This window comes from Rana temporaria, chromosome 3 (genome assembly GCF_905171775.1).
Source record: "Rana temporaria chromosome 3, aRanTem1.1, whole genome shotgun sequence".
In the NCBI taxonomy this organism is placed as follows: Eukaryota; Metazoa; Chordata; class Amphibia; order Anura; family Ranidae; genus Rana; species Rana temporaria.
In genome coordinates, this window is record NC_053491.1 from 59,116,375 (window position 1) to 59,135,940 (window position 19,566).

General features: G+C 41.3%; 1 protein-coding gene across 2 annotated transcripts in view; it reads left to right on the top strand.

Moving 5' to 3' along the window:
* SECISBP2L (SECIS binding protein 2 like) overlaps positions 1–19,566 on the top strand; it is an 84,262-nt gene that overhangs the window by 41,802 nt on the left and 22,894 nt on the right. The window contains exons 3-12 of one of the 2 annotated variants that reach the window (XM_040342645.1): positions 2,666–2,990; positions 8,664–8,802; positions 10,895–11,121; positions 11,442–11,466; positions 13,137–13,252; positions 14,035–14,169; positions 16,580–16,663; positions 16,779–16,946; positions 17,819–17,960; positions 19,219–19,388. In XM_040342645.1, the coding sequence (XP_040198579.1) occupies positions 2,666–2,990; positions 8,664–8,802; positions 10,895–11,121; positions 11,442–11,466; positions 13,137–13,252; positions 14,035–14,169; positions 16,580–16,663; positions 16,779–16,946; positions 17,819–17,960; positions 19,219–19,388 (1,531 nt within the window). The remainder of the gene's footprint in view (positions 1–2,665; positions 2,991–8,663; positions 8,803–10,894; positions 11,122–11,441; positions 11,467–13,136; positions 13,253–14,034; positions 14,170–16,579; positions 16,664–16,778; positions 16,947–17,818; positions 17,961–19,218; positions 19,389–19,566) is intronic. The other variant, XM_040342646.1, reaches the window with a different exon arrangement.

The following is a 19,566-nucleotide window of genomic DNA, read 5'->3' on the forward strand; positions in this document are numbered from 1 at the left end:
GAGCATTTGCAGCTACTGTAATTCTCTCACCAAATAGTATGCCCAGCTATCTGTTAGGCTTTATTAATTGGTGTGATTTGAGGGAACATTGGAATCACATGAGTGCAGTCACCTGACCGTTGCATGCGTATGTACAGATTTTTTAAAATAAGCTACAGATTAATGTGCAAAGTACGTACTGAAAAGCGGTAGTGTATATCCACTGTGTGGCAATCAGTAAAAATCTTTTATTGATCTGGATAATCTAAGCTAGTGAAATTTCGACATTTGCTTTACTTTTTACATTTCTATTAAGATAAGCCTGTTAACTTTATGGCTTTTAGCATTCCTGATTAAAAGTGGCCTACTCGCAGTTCCCTGTAAAAGCGAATAAGATTTGGCAGAAATAGGCCAAATTGTCACATTAAATCAGGGTGTCAAACTAAAATACATTGTGGGTCCCATCAGTGGTATAAAATAATAATAAAAGTCCGCGCTTAGGAAAATTAAATACGGTTGCAGCCCCCTAAAAACAACTCCCAAAGGAGAATAAGGTACGATAAAAATGAATGGGGCAGTGGCGCTACCCGAAATAAACTCAACAGTAAATAAGTGTGTGTGTATAAACAGAGACTAGGTACCAAACACCAAGACTCGCACCTGTGAAGTGTATAGAAATGGCAGCTGGCCTGCCAATTGTGATTTTACCACAAATTATAAAATTATAAAAATGAGACGGGCACCCCCATAGTCCATCCACAGAGAAAGTGCAGCCATGGTAAGATAACCCTCTCTCTTTCTTTCTTTTTTTCTTTCTTTCTTGCAACTTTAGCGCAAGGCCGCCCCTTCTAATAGTAGGGGCAGCCAATGCTAAAGTATAGCCGGCCTTCCCGCGCCGTGAAATATGAATTTCACGGCGTTTGCGTAAGTGCTTCGTGAATGGCGCTGGACGCCATTCACGTTCACTTTGAAGCAAATGACGTCCTTGCGACGTCATTTGCCGCAATGCACGTCGGGAAAGTTTCCCGACGAAGCATGCGCTGTACGCTCGGCGCGGGAGCCCCCGGCGGGATCATTTAACTTGCGCGCGCTTACGCCGGGCAAATTTGCCGGCGCGCCCTCGCAGTTCACGGAGCTACTGCTCCGTGAATCGAGGGCAGCGCAAAATATTTGCGGGGGCGCAGGGCAAGATCGTTGCCCTGCTCCCCCGCAAATATCGCGCAAATGTACATGAATCTGGGCCACTATATTTATTTTGCACATTCTATTTTGCATTCTTTATATGGGCCACTTCAGACACTTAGTAGTGTCCTTATACTTTATATTACTGGCCCAAATTGCACCTAGATTTGCATATATTATTAGGTGTTTTTGACATCTATCAGTGTTCACACACTTGTTACAGCTAACCCTTGCAATTGGGAGGCCAGCTGCCATTTTTCTACACCAGTGTTTCTCAACTCCAGTCCTCAAGGCACCCCAACAGGTCATGTTTTCAGGCTTTCCATTATTTTGCACAAGTGGTTTGATCAGTTTCACTGCCTTAGTAATTGCCACAGCCGTGTCATCTGAGGGAAATTTTGACAACATGACCTGTTGGAGCGTCTTGAGGACTGGAGTTGAGAAACACTGCTCTTCACATACACTTGGTGTTTGGTACCTAGTCTGTTTATACACACACTTCTTTACTGTTGAGTTTATTTTAGGTAGCGCCACTGCCCCATTCATCTTTATGAGGGCCGGTTGTATCTGGGGTGGGCTGCGTACAGAGTGCTGGGGTTCAGGATTCCGCTGCGTACAGATGCTGGGGTTCAGGATTCCGCTGCGTACAGAGTGCGAGGGTTCAGGATTCTGCTGCGTACAGAGTGCGAGGGTTCAGGATTCCGCTGCGTACAGAGTGCGAGGGTTCAGGATTCCACTGCGTACAGAGTGCGGCCCCCCCCAAAAGCTTCCTCACATCTGTCTTCTACCTAGCCTGGCTCTAGGACAGGGATCCTCAAACTACTGCCCTCCAGTTGTTTATGAACTACAATTCCCATCATGCCTAGTCATGTCTGTGAATGTCGGAGTTTTACAATGCCTCATGGGATGTGTAGTTCCGCAACGGCTGGAGGGCCGTAGTTTGAGGATCCCTGCTTTAGGACCTCCCTGTGTAGACAGGGTTACTTCTCCTTGCAGTGAGATGAGTTCTGTCTAAGATTCTGGAGGTCTGTACCCGCCGTGCCAACCGCCCCCAGAAGTTTACCAGTGATAGCGGGGAGTGGAGGGTGAGAGCTGGAGGTGGCGAAATTGAGTTATGCCACGTTGCGGCTGCAAATCTGGGTGCAAGGGCCACATGACAAGGCTTGGAGGGCCTTGTGTTTGACATGTGTGCACTAAATTGTGTGTGCCCAGTGTTGGTCTTACTTTATTGTTACTACTTATTGTATACCCCATAGCAATAAAATTTTACAAGCTAGTTACAGGCGATTGATCACTTTGAGCAATATTTCTACTTTTGTAATTTCTTTTTTGTATGTAATGTGTTTTTTTTTTCTTATTCTAGAGCTTCTTATTGGTTGGCTGTCTTTCCCTGCACCTACCAAATATGTCCAATAGTTTAGTTATTGAAAAACTCTACAGCAACGTGTGGCTGTGATCTTTTATATTTAAACCTTCTTCTTCTTCCTTGTTTTTTTATTTGCAGGCAAATTCCATTGTATATTAATGATCTAAGATGGCAACAGTCAAACTCAAACCCTCCTGGGCCTTATCTTGCTTATCCTATTGTACCTGCTCAGCCACCTGTATCAACCGAATACATGTACTACCAGCTAATGCCTGCACCTTGTGCTCAAGTCATGGGGTTCTACCATCCAATTCCTACTACTTACACCACACCTCTTCAGGCAACCAATGCCGTCAATGCAATCTCCGTCGACTGCAATGACCGGACAACTCCACAATCTCCGATCACTGTTTTATCGAACCAGCGAAGCAGAAATACCTCCAGACCGCCCCTTATCCACAAAGTAAGTACTTGCCTTGCTATCCACGTATTTAAAGAGAACTGGTCTTGATTGTTTACACAAAATTCTGTCCGGACCTGAGGGGTCGTCTTACCCTTGATTCTTAGAGCCAAAGTTCAAGCTCAGTCCAAATAAGTAAAGAAGTTTTAAGGAGGCAAAGTAAGTTCAGTGCTGGAGCCCTCCTAATTTATTCTTTTATTTTTTGCATACAGTGCCTTGAAAAGGTATTCACACCCCCTTGAAATTTTCCACATTTACAACCAAAAACTTAAACGTATTTTTGGGATTTTATGTGATAGACCAACACAGTGGCACATAATTGTGAAGTGGAAGGAAAATAATAAATGATTTTCCAAAATGTTTACAAATCAATATGTGAAAACTGTGGTGTACATTTGTATTCAGCCCCCCAAGTCAATACTTTGTAGAACCTCCTTTCACTGCAATTACAGCTGAGTTTTTTTTGAGAATGTCTCTATCAGCTTGGCACATCTAGAGAGTGAAATTTTTGCCCATTCTTCTTTGCAAAATAGCTCAAGCTCTGTCACACTGGATGGAGAGTATCGGTAAATAGCAATTTTCAATTCTTCGCACAAATTCTCAATTGGATTTAGGTCTGGACTTTTACTGGGCCATTCCAACACATGAATATGCTTTGATCTAAGCCATTCCATTGTAGCTCTGGCTGTATGTTTAGGGTCGTTGTCCTGCTGGAAGGTGAACCTCCACCCCAGTCTCAAGTCTTTTGCACACTCTAACAGGTTTTCTTCTGAGATTGCCCTGTATTTGGCTCTGTTCATCTTCTCATAAGCTTCCCTGTCCCTGCTGAAGAAAAGCATCCCCACGACATGATGCTGCCACCACCATGCTTCACGGTGGGGATGGTGTGTTCAGTGTAATGTGTAGTGTTCGTTTTCTGCCACACATAGCGTTTTGCTTTTAGGCCAAAAAGTAAAATTTTGGTCTCAGCTGACCAGAGCACCTTCTTCCACATGTTTGCTGTGTCTCCCAGGTGGCTTCTTGCAAACGGGACTTCTTGTTGCTTTCTTTCAATGAATGAATGAATGAAAAACTTATAAAGCGCGGCGCATGCGAACTGAATCGCTTCTGGGCGATAATGGCCTTCTTGCCACTCTTCCATAAAGGCCAGATTTGTGGAGAGCACGACTAATGGTTGTCCTGGGGACAGATTCTCCCACCTGAGCTGTGGATCTCTGCAGCTCCTCCAGAGTTGCCATGGGCCTCTAGGCTGCTTCTCTGATTAATGCTCTCCTTGCCCGGCCTGTCAGTTTACGTGGACGGCCATGTCTTGGTAGGTTTGTGCCACACTCTTTCCATTTTCAGATGATGGATTGAACAGTACTACATGAGATGTCCAAAGCTTGGAATATTTTTTTTATTTTATTTTTTGTATAACCTAATCCTGCTTTAAACTTCTCCATAACTTTATCCCTGACCTGTCTGGTGTGCTCCTTGGCCTTCATGATGATGTTTGTTCACTAAGGATTTTTTACAAACCTCTGAGGGCTTCACAGAACAGCTGTATTTATACCGAGATTAAATTACACACCACAGGTGGTCTATTTACTAATTTGGTGACCTCTGAAGGCAATTGGTTCCACTAGATTTTAGTTGGGGGTATCGGAGGGAGTACAAATACACACCAAACTTTTTTTTTTCACATATTTATTTGTAAAAGAAATTAAAAACACATTTATCATTTTCCTTTAACTTTGTGTTGGTCTATGACATAATATCCCAATAAAATACATTTACATTTTTGGTTGTAACATGAAATGTAACAAAATGTGGAAAATTTGAAGGGGTATGAATACTTTTTCAAGGCACTGTATACTAACTTTGTGTGTGTGTGTGTGTGTGTGTGTGTTTTTTTTTTTTTTTGTTTTTTTTGTTTTTTCATGAAAACATGCTTAAAACATATTTTCTGAAAGTAGTGAATACTCAGATCAAAATGTTGGTTCTTGGTATTTTGTTGCACAATATTAGCATGACTGTTTATCAAATCAAATTGTTCAGTAAAAATGCATTTAAATTCATTATAATGCGCACAGACGCATGAAAAATGTCAATACTTTCTGTAAAATACAAAAGATTTCTTTTATTGATAGACAAAGAAGAAAGAAATGGGATTTTTGGGTGCACAAATGCAATATATCAAGTAAATTATATTAAAATATATTTTTATTTTGGACAACAAAATAAAAACAATAATAAAAGTGGATAATTAGAGAGTGGTAGTACAAGAATACTAATAGGACAGTCAGATGAAATGTGTTCCGACATGTTTCGCCCTTGATTCGGGCTTCTTCAAAGGAAAAACTGTCCAGTTAGGTGGTACAAACCTCTAAAAAAATACAAACACAAATATGCATGTGTCACAATACATATACACAATCAGAATACATAAAGTGCCAAAAGTAAAGTCCTCTTTCGCCGTCTCTCCTGGTTGTGTGTTTTGAACACAGTGGAGAGACACGGAGTGACGTCAGTGGCGCCGTTCGCGCATGCATGGTCCAGCCTTTGCGTCCGCTTCCGGCCTATGGGCCAGATGGGTATAAAAAGCCACTGGCTCCGGTGCATAGATGCTGCTGAGCCCCTGGGACAACACTTGCTGTCACAATCTCTAAGGTAACTGCAGAATCAAGGGCGAAACATGTCAGGAACACATTTCATCGGACTGTCCTATTGTATTTTTGTACTACCACTCTCTAATTATCCACTTTTATTATTGTTTTTATTTTGTTGTTCAAAATAAAAATATTTTAATATAATTTACTTGATATATTGCATTTGTGCACCCAAAAGTCCCATTTCTTTCTTCCTTTGTCTTTTACAATATTGGGGATTTGGTGCTATATATCCTATTTGGGTCATCCACAAAAACGCCTTCTATTAATAGGCATGAATTATGTTGAGATCTAAAATTGCGTGTGCTCTTAAAAGCTCTGAGGTCAGGTGGGTGGGGGTGCACATTGTTTTTTTTTTTTTTCTTATATACTTGCGCTGCTCTCTGAAAGGCAATCCACGTTCAGATCGCTCTTCAGAGAGCATTTGACAGGCAGTGATGAGGTGTTTGTTCACCACCTGCTTTAATAACATAAAACCCACACTAGCGCTCTTCAACCGTGTGCACATGAACAGGGGGCACCTCAGTATAAATGATAATATTATTAAGGATATATAAATTGCTCTCTGCTTTCTTTGCAAAGATTATAAAAATGTAATTTTAGATCTTGTATCATACTTATGGCCCGGGCCGTACACAATCCAAAAATTGGACGAAAAATACCGCTTTCGAAGTGATCGGATTAGAATCTGATCGTTGTCACACAGCTTTGGAGAGTCGATCACGATAGTTCATCTGATATTATCAGATTGGACAAGCACAAATGTTTTATTGTACGATACAAGATCGTACGATTTTTATTTAATCAGTACAGTTGTCCGAAAATACAATACTACACATTACATCACCTCCGAATTTGTATTCTGTCGTATGAGAATTTTCATAACTTATAGTAACCTTTTCATTTTTGATATGTGACTAGCATGCAAAAAATGAGGATGATCTGTCATTGGATCGACGGATTGTGTGTATGGGCCATTAAGCAGAGGACTGTAGCCAGGGCCGCTGATAGGGGGGGACCACCAGTCCTCCTGTAGGGGGCCCGGGCACACAGGGGGGCCCAAACAGCAGGGGAATTAGTGTGATTTGGTGGAGGGGCAGTTACAGAAGAATGCCCTATGCAGCTCTCTGCAGCAGCTGAAAGCCAATTTCTACCCCTTCTGCTGGCTTTCAGCTGCTGCATGGAGAGACACAGATACAGGGCATCATTCTGCTAATTACTTTCCCGACACTGACACCGATTCACCTTCCTGTTCTGCCTGCTTCTGATCAATCCCCCTCCCCGTGTGTCCCCCACTGTGAATATATATTTTTTTATGTAAAAAAAAACAAATAAAAGGGCTAATTGACACAGGGAAACAAGGAGAGTGTCGCCTCTTTTAGAATAAGGGTACAAGAAGTAAAAAGGTGCCTACATCCCATTTAATATGAGAAATAACGAGACCAAAATAATTTGACATTTGGCTGCTTGGGGCCAGTGAACGTCAATATTTAGGTCAAGGGAAAAGGGAAGGGATTTTGGAAGGGACTTTTCGCGGCACTGGTAAGAGACGGTCTGATAAAAGATACCAATATTTATTTAACAAAAAAAGAACAGGTACAATACAAAGACAATTTAAGAACAAACCCCACATTTCACATCAGAAAGCAAAAAACAAACTGTGTCTTAATGTAAGGAATCTGACCTCGACCGGTTTCGCGGTGATTTACCGCTTCTTCAGGAGGGGATTTTTTCTAAAAAGTATGCATAAACATATAAATAAACAAGCAAAATATACAATATGTGTATACATTGTGTAAAAATCAATACAACGCGTTATGTAATGGAGCAGAGCACTCACCCAGGTTGGTCGTATGATCAAGCATGGAGCCTGGTTCAGGCCTTCTTTGGCGCGTAGAGGGGGATTTTTTATTTAGACGGGCTCTATTAGGGTGAGGAGTAGAATCAATCAAATGTACAGGGAATGATCAATTAATTATTGAGGTATAGGTCACCAGTGGGTGAGGGGAAGTGTGTGTGAGTGACGGGAAATAGAGAAGGGGGAAAGGGGGAAAAAAAAATTCCCTGTACATTTGATTGATTCTACTCCTCACCCTAATAGAGCCCGTCTAAATAAAAAATCCCCCTCTATGCGCCAAAGAAGGCCTGAACCAGGCTCCATGCTTGATCATACGACCAACCTGGGTGAGTGCTCTGCTCCATTACATAACGCGTTGTATTGATTTTTACACAATGTATACACATATTGTATATTTTGCTTGTGTTTATTTATATGTTTATGCATACTTTTTAGAAAAAATCCCCTCCTGAAGAAGCGGTAAATCACCGCGAAACCGGTCGAGGTCATCGATTCCTTACATTAAGACACAGTTTGTTTTTTGCTTTCTGATGTGAAATGTGGGGTTTGTTCTTAAATTGTCTTTGTATTGTACCTGTTCTTTTTTGTTAAATAAATATTGGTATCTTTTATCAGACCGTCTCTTACCAGTGCCGCGAAAAGCTAATTCACACAGGTTCAATGTTAAGTTTGTGTCCACTAATAATGAATTTAGTGTATTTTTTGTGAAAATATGGTCTTGATATATTGGGGGGGCCCTTTCTAACAGCAGCCCTGACTGTAGCGCACACCGCATCAAACCTTCAGTTTGTGTAGTGCCATCCAAAGTAGCTGGGTAATTCCTGGGCATATCAGAAAACCAGAATAAAAGTAACTATTGATTTAAAGTGCAACATTGTAGATAGCCTGCCACCTTTTATTTATTTTTCTGTCTTGTGGCCTGCCCCTATTTCACTGCAGTGTGTTGGCTTGCAAAATGGGCAACAATAAGAATATTGACTCTCCTTGAGCCCTTGGCTGGAGTCCTTTACTTTTCAACCTTGATCACGTCACATTTATTGACATTCATAATGTTGCAACCAGACAGTGTCTTGTCCAGATGTTTTTTTTAATTGTTTAGATTTGCATTTGATTTAATTATCCAAATCAGTAGTGTATATCTTTTTTTTTTTTTTTCTTTTTTTTTCTAAGCCTCCACAGCAAGGGGTGCCACAGATTAAATGCAAGAGGCCTCCAATGAAGAGTGTGGCAGTACAAAAGGAAACCTGTTCATCGGGCCCAGACAGCCGATCCAAAATTGTCCTCTTAGTGGATGCTTGTCAGCAAACAGGTGCATTATTATACCTTTTTGACTTTTACAGATGTTTGTGCACATAAATGTAAAAATTCTTTCTTTCTTTCTTTCTTTCTTTCTTTCTTTCTTTATTTCATTTCCTTTCCTTTCCTCCCTGTTCTGTCCTTTCCTTTCGGTCCTGTCCTTTTCTCTCCTCCCTGTTCTGTCCTGTCCTGTCCTGTCCTGTCCTTTTCTTTCCTCCCTGTTCTGTCCTGTCTTGTCCTTTTCTTTCCTCCCTGTTCTGTCCTGTCCTGTCCTTTTCTTTCCTCCCTGTTCTGTCCTGTCCTGTCCTGTCCTTTTCTTTCCTCCCTGTCCTTTTCTTTCCTCCCTGTTCTGTCCTGTCCTGTCCTTTTTCTTTCCTCCCTGTTCTGTCCTGTCCTGTCCTTTTCTTTCCTCCCTGTTCTGTTCTGTCCTGTCCTGTCCTTTTCTTTCCTCCCTGTTCTGTTCTGTCCTGTCCTGTCCTTTTCTTTCCTCCCTGTTCTGTTCTGTCCTGTCCTGTCCTTTCCTTTTCTTTCCTCCCTGTTCTGTCCTGTCTTGTCCTTTTCTTTCCTCCCTGTTCTGTCCTGTCCTGTCCTTTTCTTTCCTCCCTGTTCTGTCCTGTCCTGTCCTTTTCTTTCCTCCCTGTTCTGTCCTGTCCTGTCCTGTCCTGTCCTTTTCTTTCCTCCCTGTTCTGTTCTGTCCTGTCCTGTCCTTTTTCTTTCCTCCCTGTTCTGTCCTGTCCTGTCCTTTTCTTTCCTCCCTGTTCTGTCCTGTCCTGTCCTTTTCTTTCCCCCCTGTTCTGTCCTGTCCTGTCCTTTTCTTTCCTCCCTGTTCTGTCCTGTCCTGTCCTTTTCTTTCCTCCCTGTTCTGTCCTGTCCTTTTCTTTCCTCCCTGTTCTGTCCTGTCCTGTCCTGTCCTTTTCTTTCCTCCCTATTCTCTCCTGTCCTGTCCTGTCCTGTCCTGTCCTGTCCTGTCCTTTTTCTTTCCTCCCTGTTCTGTCCTGTCCTTTTTCTTTCCTCCCTGTTCTGTCCTGTCCTGTCCTGTCCTGTCCTGTCCTTTTCTTTCCTCCCTGTTCTGTCCTGTCCTGTCCTTTCCTCCCTGTTCTGTCCTGTCCTGTCCTTTTCTTTCCTCCCTGTTCTGTCCTGTCCTGTCCTTTTCTTTCCTCCCTGTTCTGTCCTGTCCTTTTCTTTCCTCCCTGTTCTGTCCTGTCCTGTCCTGTCCCTTTTCTTTCCTCCCTGTTCTGTCCTGTCCTGTTCTGTCCTGTCCTGTTCTGTCCTGTCCTGTTCTGTCCTGTTCTGTCCTGTCCTGTTCTGTCCTGTCCTGTCCTGTCCTGTCCTTTCCTTTCCTTTCCTTTCCTTTCCTTTCCTTTCCTTTCCTTTCCTTTCCTTTCCTTTCCTTTCCTTTCCTTTCCTCTCCTCTCCTCTCCTCTCCTCTCCTCTCCTCTCCTCTCCTCTCCTTTCCTTTCCTTTCCTTTCCTCTCCTTTCCTTTCCTTTCCTCTCCTCTCCTCTCCTCTCCTCTCCTCTCTGTCCTCTCCTCTCCTGTCCTTTCCTCCCTGTCCTGTCCTTTCCTCCCTGTCCTGTCCTTTCCTCCCTGTCCTGTCCTTTCCTTTCTTTCTCAGTAACAATCACACCTGGTAGCATTTACAAAGCCAGAATTTGATTTGGGCTCCATTCACACCTAGGCTATTTGAATTGCGGGTGGAATTGCCACGATTCTGCACGCGATTCCAAAACGCAGGACGTGTTTGTCATGCCATTACTTTGTAATGGCACCCCAATCGCGCCGTGATTTTGCTGCGCAATAAATCTCGCTGAAATTGCGGCACTGTCCCCAAAAAGTAGCTCTTGCTCCCTTTTTTAAAATGACAAGCGGCAGAAAAATCTTGGCGAAATTGAGGTACCATTTGAGAAGTAATGGTACCGCAAAAACATCCCGTGTTTTGCAGCAGCAATTCAAATCACCTAGGTATGAATGAAACCTTAAAGTACAGAATAACAGTAAATCTTTATATTAAAAAATAATAATTGCACTAATGAAAAACAAACAGTAATACACTGGCAAGATGTTTCCTGTCAAGGCCATCTTTATATATTAAGCTTTTATTTGTAGATTTTCCAAATGAAATAGCCAGCAAATCACTGTGTGAAAGTATGGGTGCCGTACAGTGGAAAACAAAAGTAAGACGTCGTCGGTCTTCTCATCCTGCAGAGTCCTCCAGTGAACAAGGTGCAAGTGAAGCCGATATTGACAGCGACAGTGGATACTGCAGCCCAAAACACTGCCAGGCAGCTGCTATGTGTTCTAGGCATGCAGACTGTACTGCTTCAGCTGTCAGTGTACGTAAAAGTAATTGGCATGTTACTTTATACCAATATGTATTCCTTTATTTCATGTAGTCCCATACTATGTTTGCTTTTTGTGTATCTGTGTGCGGCGGTAAGGAACATATGGTTTAAACTTTGCATTAGATGGTCAGAAGATTTGAAGATAATCTATGTATTCATCTGTCTTCAATCATTTGGAAAACAAAAAACATTGTAATCCGTATGTGTTCTGATTTGGTCCACAATTTAAGATGTTAGTTATTTGTAGAAAAAATTATAAGAAACGCATGCTTGCAATTTACATTAATTTGTCTTTTTTTTTTTTTCCCCAGATTGCAGAACCAACCATTTGCACAGGTAACTAATACAATGTTCCCTACAGCCTGGTCCTGATTTTTTTTTTTTTCTTTTCAAGCGGAGACCTTGGGGAATAAAAATGGCGATCGTTGCAATTTTTTGTCACATGGTACTTGTGCAGTGGTTCACAAAACACTTTTAATGAATTAAAAAAACAAACAGAATTACACACCATTTTATTTTTTGTAAAATGGGAAAGATGTCTAGTAAATAGATACCTAACATGTCGCCATTTAAAATTGCGCATGGTCGTGGAATAGCGGCAAACTACAGTACTTAAAATTATCCATAGGCCACGATTTAAACACCTTTACAGGTTACCTGTTTAGAGTTAGAGGAGGTCTAGTGCTAGAATTATTGCTCTATCGTTCACGGTGATACCTCACGTGTGGTGCAAATACTGTTTCCATATGTGTGCGCAACTTAGATATGCGTTCGCAAGGAGGGATGGGGGCGCTTTTACATTTTTTTTTTTTTTTTTTTTAATTCTTATTACAGGGAATGTAAACATCCATTGTAATAGAAATAAGGTCGAGAGAAAGTGTTTTACTTCCAGCCTGGACCGGAAGTGACGGATGTTGCTGTGGTCCTCCAAGGCACTCAAAGAGGATCTACTCTTTGATCGCCACCGGGACTAGCGCAATGCACTGTCGGATTGTTTTTCAGGCGAACTGGTGGAAACGGTAAACCTGAGAAAACACCGGCGAGAGGGGGAAGACATTCTGAAAGCGTTTCAGTAACTCGTCAGCCGTTTTTCAGCTGTGAAAAACAATACCGGGGTTATGGCTGATATCTTCAGCCATAATTTCCGTAAACCACTTTAAAACTGCAACGTGTATATATACGCATTGCAGTCCTTGAAGTGGCTATATTGCTCCACAGCAAGATACATTTTAAAGGGTTAGTTTACAGCGGGGATATGCAATTAGCGGACCTCCAGCTGTTGCAGAACTACAAGTCCCATGAGGCATAGCAAGACACTGACAGCCACTAGAATGACACCCAAAGGCAGAGGCATGATGGGAGTTGTAGTTTTGCAACAGCTGGAGGTCCGCTAATTGCATATCCCTGGTTTACAGCATGTTACATGTTGCACCTTTATTTAGGATGCAATGTGCTCCAGCACCTCCGCCCGCTGTCACATTTCCAAATCGGGGCTCCACCATTCATTCATTCATTCACTCACTCACAACTATCTGTGAATGAATAAGCTACAAGTTCCGTTTACGGCTTGTGCTCAATGAACTGATTAGTGCCCTTGTAGTTCATTGACCCTTCCTCCAGCATTCTAACAGCCCATACAGGGGTACAAGCAAGAACTAGATTACGTGTCTGCAGGAGCCTGGCATTGCACCCATAATCCACTGATCCCAGGTGCAAGGCTTCACAAGCTCTTTGGAGAAATAAAATAAAAAAATGCTAATTTTTCTCTGCTTAAATATGCATATTTATTATTTTTTCCCAAAGGTGAACTTGGCCTTTAATTGTTGTTGGGGTGGATGGCCAGCTGATCTGTCTTCTTCCTACCATGCCATCTGAACCAGCTGTGTAGATTGTGTTCCGTTCCTGAATATGGTTTTCTTGGTTGCATAACAAAGTATTGAATTAGATGTTTTGTTTGTGAGAAAAATGTACCCAATATGTGATTTTATGTCTTTTCCTGTAAACAGCTGGAGGAAGTTGGGCCAGTGTTGCCTCCCAAGCTACTCAGAAGAAGCCTTGGAATGAGAAAAGTCAGGTTTTCTGTAGAGGAGGAAGACAGGCTGAACTCAGAAATAATGCACAGGTAACATGAAAATCAACATGGAGAAATGCTAACTGATACAATGGTAATTTTAGCTTTAACTAGCTGAATACCCGGAGTTGCCCGGTCTTCCTATCTTAACCTTTTGGGGAGGAAAATCATAGTAATATAAATATACCCATCTTTTATATAAGGGTGTAGGTAAGGGTTAATTTAACTGTCATATATTTTTATTTGGCATATAAGTAATATGTGTACCAGGTATTATTGAAATATCTCCAGGCGTACAGAAGTTACATTTCCCATTGATTTGCATGGGACTTTAAACAAAAACCCCGACCCTCACAAATGGGGGTAATTAAGGGATAAATTAACTATCCTATAGTTTAAGTGGACATATAAGTAACATGTGACCAAGTGTTATCGAAATATCTACAGCCGTTTGGAAGTTATGATGTATTTCCCATAGAGTCGAATGGGACTTTAAAAAAAAACCCCGACCATGGCAAATGGGGGTGGGTAAGGGTTAAACCACCTATCCTATGTTTGTTGCTGACATATAAGTAACATGTGTGCCAAGTTTCATGTTAATATCTTTAGCCGTTTGGACGTGATGCTGGAACATACATACACACGTTGAGTTTTATATATATATAGATAGATTTGAAAGCCCACAAGAACACTTTATTTGGAGGACTTGCCCATCTAGCCTGACAGCTGGTCACATTATCTGCTAACCACCAAAACAATAATTTTTGATTATTGGGTAATAACTTGCATTACAAGGAAATGACTGTTAAAGTCTGTGTCTGTTTTGACCACAGCTTGGGTATCGTATGAGAGGACAGAGCACGTCATCAGAAAGGAGGCAAAATATTCAAAGGAAGCAAGACAGTATAGCTGGGACCACTGCGCAATTGAACAGACCTGACCAGAGTCCTGAACAGCTGTACTTTGAGGTATCGCTTTATGAGCTGTGTGTGAGTGCAATGGGAAAAAATGGTGTAATAATTCTAACCAAGTTGTGTCTACAGTAAAAACTGGTTAAAGTAGAAGTCCACCCTAACACTAAAATCCTGGCATCTGCAGACATTCACTATCTAAAGCCTCGTACACATGATCAGATTTTCACACAGAAATTGTGTGATGGCAGGGTTTTGTCGGAAAATCTGACCGTTTGTAAGCTCATCGGACAATTGTCGGAATTTCCGACAACAAATGTGGAATAGCATGCTTTAAAATTTTCCGGCAACAAATGTGTGATGTCGGATTATCTGATTGTGTGTACAGAAGTCCTTCGGAAAAAAATCCAAAGTACAAACAAGCATGCTCCGAACCAATGCTAACATAAGACAACATTAGCAGAAGTTTACCAAAAGGTGGCGCTAAATGGCAGAAAAAACACAGTTTCGTGTTTGTTAGCCTACAAAGTTTTGCCATTTGAATGCAGAACAAGTTCATAGCCAACGCCCTTTGGACAAAATTCCACAGCTTTGTCCGATGGAAATCCGATCGTGTGTAGGAGGCTTAACACTAACCTATCTAGCCCTGTAAAGAAGAAATCTGTATACATACCTTTTCTGAAGCCGATCTGATCCGATCCCACGCTGAGCTGTCTGCTTCGGCTTCGCAGAGGCGACAGCCGACAACAGAAGCCCCATAGTAAGTCCATCGGTGACGTCACCCCCCCAATTCATTTCACAGCTGTTGACGGTCGCTTTCTCCTGTAGAGCTTCTGCCACTTGAGACCGGATCGGCTTCAAAAAAGGTATGTATACCGATTTCTTCTTTACAGGACTAGATACGTTAGATCATGGCTGTCTGTAGATGCAGGAATTTTAGTGTTGGGGTGGACTTGCACTTTAACATAAAAGTTAAATGAAAATTTCCCAAAGGTTTTTTCATTGTGCAACCCATTTGTGTGTGTGTGTGTGTGCATGCGTGTGTGTGCGCGATCACAATAAGTAAGCCCAATACAATGCAAATAGCTTGCCTCAAAATACTTGGTAGCACCCTTGCTAGCTGACTCTTGCACATGAGCAGCTGAGCCTGTTCAATGCAATTGTCAACCTTTTATTTCTTTCACCCGGGCAGCCCATGTGCAGCATATAGCCTCCAGTTGAGGGGAATAACTGTGCACTACTGTACTTATTTTAATGGCAGTGCTACTGTAAACATATATTGTACGGACATATGGAAAAAGGAAAGTTTTCTATTTTTAGCATATTTAGTATGCTATACGTTTTATGATGACTTCGCCATGTACAGGAGTGCAGCAGCAAACAGCCATTTATGTCTATGGGAGGCTGTACATTGCAACCAGTCTGCCCAAGCTGAGGTAATACAGGCAATTGCGTTTAACAGGCTCAGCCACCTGTATGAAGGAGAGCCCCTATAGTTGCCTTGTTCTGACTGTAAGAATAGCAAAGGCATCCCCAGTATTGGCAGATAAATTTGTGGCAAGAGCCAGTGGCTTGGTGTAGTAAAGCCCTCTAATAGACGTTGGGGGTGTCCTGGCTTCTAGTGACCATTTGTACCTACAACTGTGTAAGCTGCTAATAAAATGCCCAATTAGCCATTTTTTGTTTTAGTTTTGGATGAATTGGGGAATTGTTAACATTTTTTATCAGGTTTTTATTTCTGTCTGTTACCCCATGGGAAGGAATCAAGGAGGAAAGCTCAGGACAAGAAGATACTGACAGCAATCAGAAAAAAAATCTGATTTGCCCCATTAGAGATTTCCCATGACTTTTTACACTGGCAGGAATTGAGAGGCTTCTCCTGAATGGGGGACAGGGATGGTTTTTGCTCTATCCACAACAAAATTAAGGCTCGGTTTACACCAGGAAGTGCGACCAAACGTGCACGCTTTGGCTTGATCTTTTGTGTCGTGTTCAGAGCAGCCCATTTATTTCAAAAGGTTGAATGAATGAAAAACTTATATAGCGCGGCACATGCGAACTGAATCGCCTCTGGGCGCTTGCCAGGTTGTCCTATGCATAAGCACACAAAAAGGTGCTTGCATGACTTTCAAATTTGCGCTCTGGTACAATACGTTTTGGCAAACGTGAACATTTGCAAGGGGGGGGGGGGTGCCATTAAGAACTTTTGTGATAGCACGCAATTTTGTGCACGTTCTTGCAACACATTGGTGTGAACAAGCCTATGAAAGGCACATAATAATTCAGCCCCCAAACTGTCCCCCCCCCCCCCGTGCAAAAGCATACCCCCCCATGGAATTTTATATCAATATATTACTACTGCAATATAGTGTAAGTGGGATATTGAGAGTTGTAACTGTGGATAGTGGGGTTTATGGTTCCTAAGAATACAAAGGCGCTTTTCTTAATACTCTAATACCTATTTTAGGATGAAGATGAATTCCCAGAATTGAACAGCAGCAATGGGAGTTCTAGAAATGAGAGCACACAGCCAAAGATGAACACAAAAGTCGTAAGTGGCTCAGTCTAAATTCAAAATGATAGACTTTGTACAGCAACTTTGTAAAAAGCTACATAGTTGAAAGGCGATTATCCATCTATTCACTCTGCACATTTTTTGTTTTCAGTTGGATGGTTTACCTGAAAATTCTCCAATTAACATTGTTCAGACCCCGATCCCGATCACAACATCTGTACCAAAACGAGCCAAGAGTCAGAAGAAGAAAGCACTTGCCGCTGCATTGGCCACTGCCCAGGAGTATTCGGAGATTAGCATGGAGCAGAAAAAACTCCAGGTATGTTACAGATTTATGCATGAAAATATTGAAAGTCCGTACTGCACCACCAAGGACTTTTTTTTTTATCCTACAGAGATTATGCTTTTTGGAGGCACGTTTCATGTGATTGCTGTATGCTCCTTGTTTCCATTCTTTTAAAATTTTTCTAATGCCACGTACAGACGGTCGTTTTTTGTGATGAAAAAAAAACGTTGTTTTTTAGCATGGGAAAAAAAACGACGTTTTTCAAACTTCATTTTCAAAAACGACGTAGCATACACGCCATCGTTTTTTCCAAAAGCTCTAGCAAAGCACGGTTACGTTCAGCACGTACAACGGCACTCTGTTCCATTCAAACTCGCGTCCTAACTTGTATCTGAGCATGCGCTGGTTTAAAAACGTTGTTTTAGCTACACACGGTAATTTTTTGACACAAAAAACGACGTTTTGAAAAACGACATAAATTGAAGCATGCTCAAATTTTTTTTTTTTTGTTTTTCAGAAGACACACGGTCATTTTAAATGACATTTTTAAAAACAATGTTTTTTTCCATCACAAAAAACGACCGTCTGTACGCAGCATTAGGTTTCCAGTAGATACAGACAGGCATCCCACTGGAACATCTGTCCTTTTGAGTAATCATTGTCTCCATTGCAGATTTCATATAGGTTTATCATCCCAGAAAAATGAATTGGATTTATTATAAGTCTGCACAGCCTTAGAGCATCGACTCACAAAGCCTATGGTTTTACAAACCCTGCTACCTTCACCAAAATCTCATATTTTTTCTGGTCATTTGCCCAAAAGTGACTGGAGTATTGTTAGGGGTGGATATTTTTTGTTTCAATCACCAAATATTACCGTATATTGCTTTATGCTGATAACATAGGAAGCCCTATCTAAGGCATCTGGAAAGAAGAGTAAGACTCCAGTACAACTTGATCTTGGAGATATGTTGGCAGAACTGGAGAGGCAGCAACAAGCAATGAAGGCTCGTCAGATAACTAACACCAGACCTTTATCCTACACCGGTATGAAATCTTTCTTGTTGCAGTTTTTAGTTGTTTTTAGGTGATCTTTGTTGGTTCTGGAAATGACCTTCCTTGATGTGACAGGTTTTATAATGAGTTGTTGACTGTTATTTTAAAAGGGGTGCATAAATCGGGTGCTAGGGATTAGCCGTAGATGCAGACTGCCTGTGTCCAGGAACAATCACTTTTACATGTTCGCTGCATGAGCTTTTACATGTGAGTGTATATAATACACGTGCAGCACTAATGTACAACACTAGAATCGGTGCTAATAAAATAAAACAAAAATGGTATACAAATAAAATGGGGAGTGCGGACAGCTGATAATAGTTTAAGTTCATTTAGGTGTTTTAGGTTTAGTGGGGCAGCTCACAAGGTTTTTTCATATTTTCTTATTTTATTACATGCGAGTGGCTGTGATTAGCTGCAAGAGACGTCAGCCTCCCATCGCTTTCAATGGGATTGTGCCTCTCAGATAATCGTGGGAACGTTGGCTGGGTTTCTTGTATCTAATCGCTGTGGGAGGTGTGAATGCACCCAAAGGGGTTTAGTTTTTACATTGCAGCTATGGGCCTGTTTTTCAGCCATAATTTTATCATTATTTAGGATAACAAACTATTGTATACATTTGTTTTTGGGTACAAACTAGGCTTTCATTTTGAAGTATTGTTTTGCAAAAATTATTTTAGTTTCTTTGTAATCTAGACAAAAAGGTTTCAAAAATGAAATATTTGCAGTTTCTGATTTGACTAGTGTTCTAAAAAAAAAAAAAAATGTTACTGTAAATATTAAGTCTACGTTTTTATTCTTCAGTATGTCCCATTCAAAATGATACTTTAAGTTTCTGGTACAAAGTATGCAGTTATTTGCAAATGGGGAGGGGGGGGGTGCTTTTATTTAAATGCTGCATGCCACTGAAGATGCAACAAAATGCAACAAATTTATGAAAGTGACGAAAAGTTAAAATATTTGGGGGGGGGGGGGGGGGGGGGGGAGAAATAATATAAAAAAATCAACAGAAAAATAATAGCTAAGGAGAGGAAGACTTTATGTAAGGGTTATTGGAGTAATTCGGACGGTACACCCTGGACAATTTGTTGACATTTTTTTAAGGAGAGACACCCAAGTCAAGGATTTTAAGTGGTAAACCTCCATGGTGCAGTAATTGTGAGCCTTCGAATACTCATGCTACTTTCAATTGACATATATTGTTGTGGTTTATTAATTTGAGACTAAGATGTATGTTTTTTTTTATCAGTTGGCAGTGCAGTGCCATTTCACACCAAAGAACACAAAAACAGGAATTTGTTTACAAAGGCCCAACCCTTCATGGGTTCTCCAAATCCTTTGGACTCCACTGCTCCGAGGATCAAAAGAGGAAAAGAGAAGGAACTTCCAAAATTAAAACGTCCAACTGCGCTTAAAAAGGCAAGTGTGTTGAGTTTGAATGTTGGTGGCTTTTCTGCACCACGTCTCCAGGGCTATGAGTTTCTTCCTAGTTGGAATGCTTTTTGCGTAGAATTTGTATGCTTTCACTGTAGATATGTTTTTGTTTCATTTAGGCTTTGAAAAAAATAAGGGCATGGTAGTGTTGTCTGTACCAGCC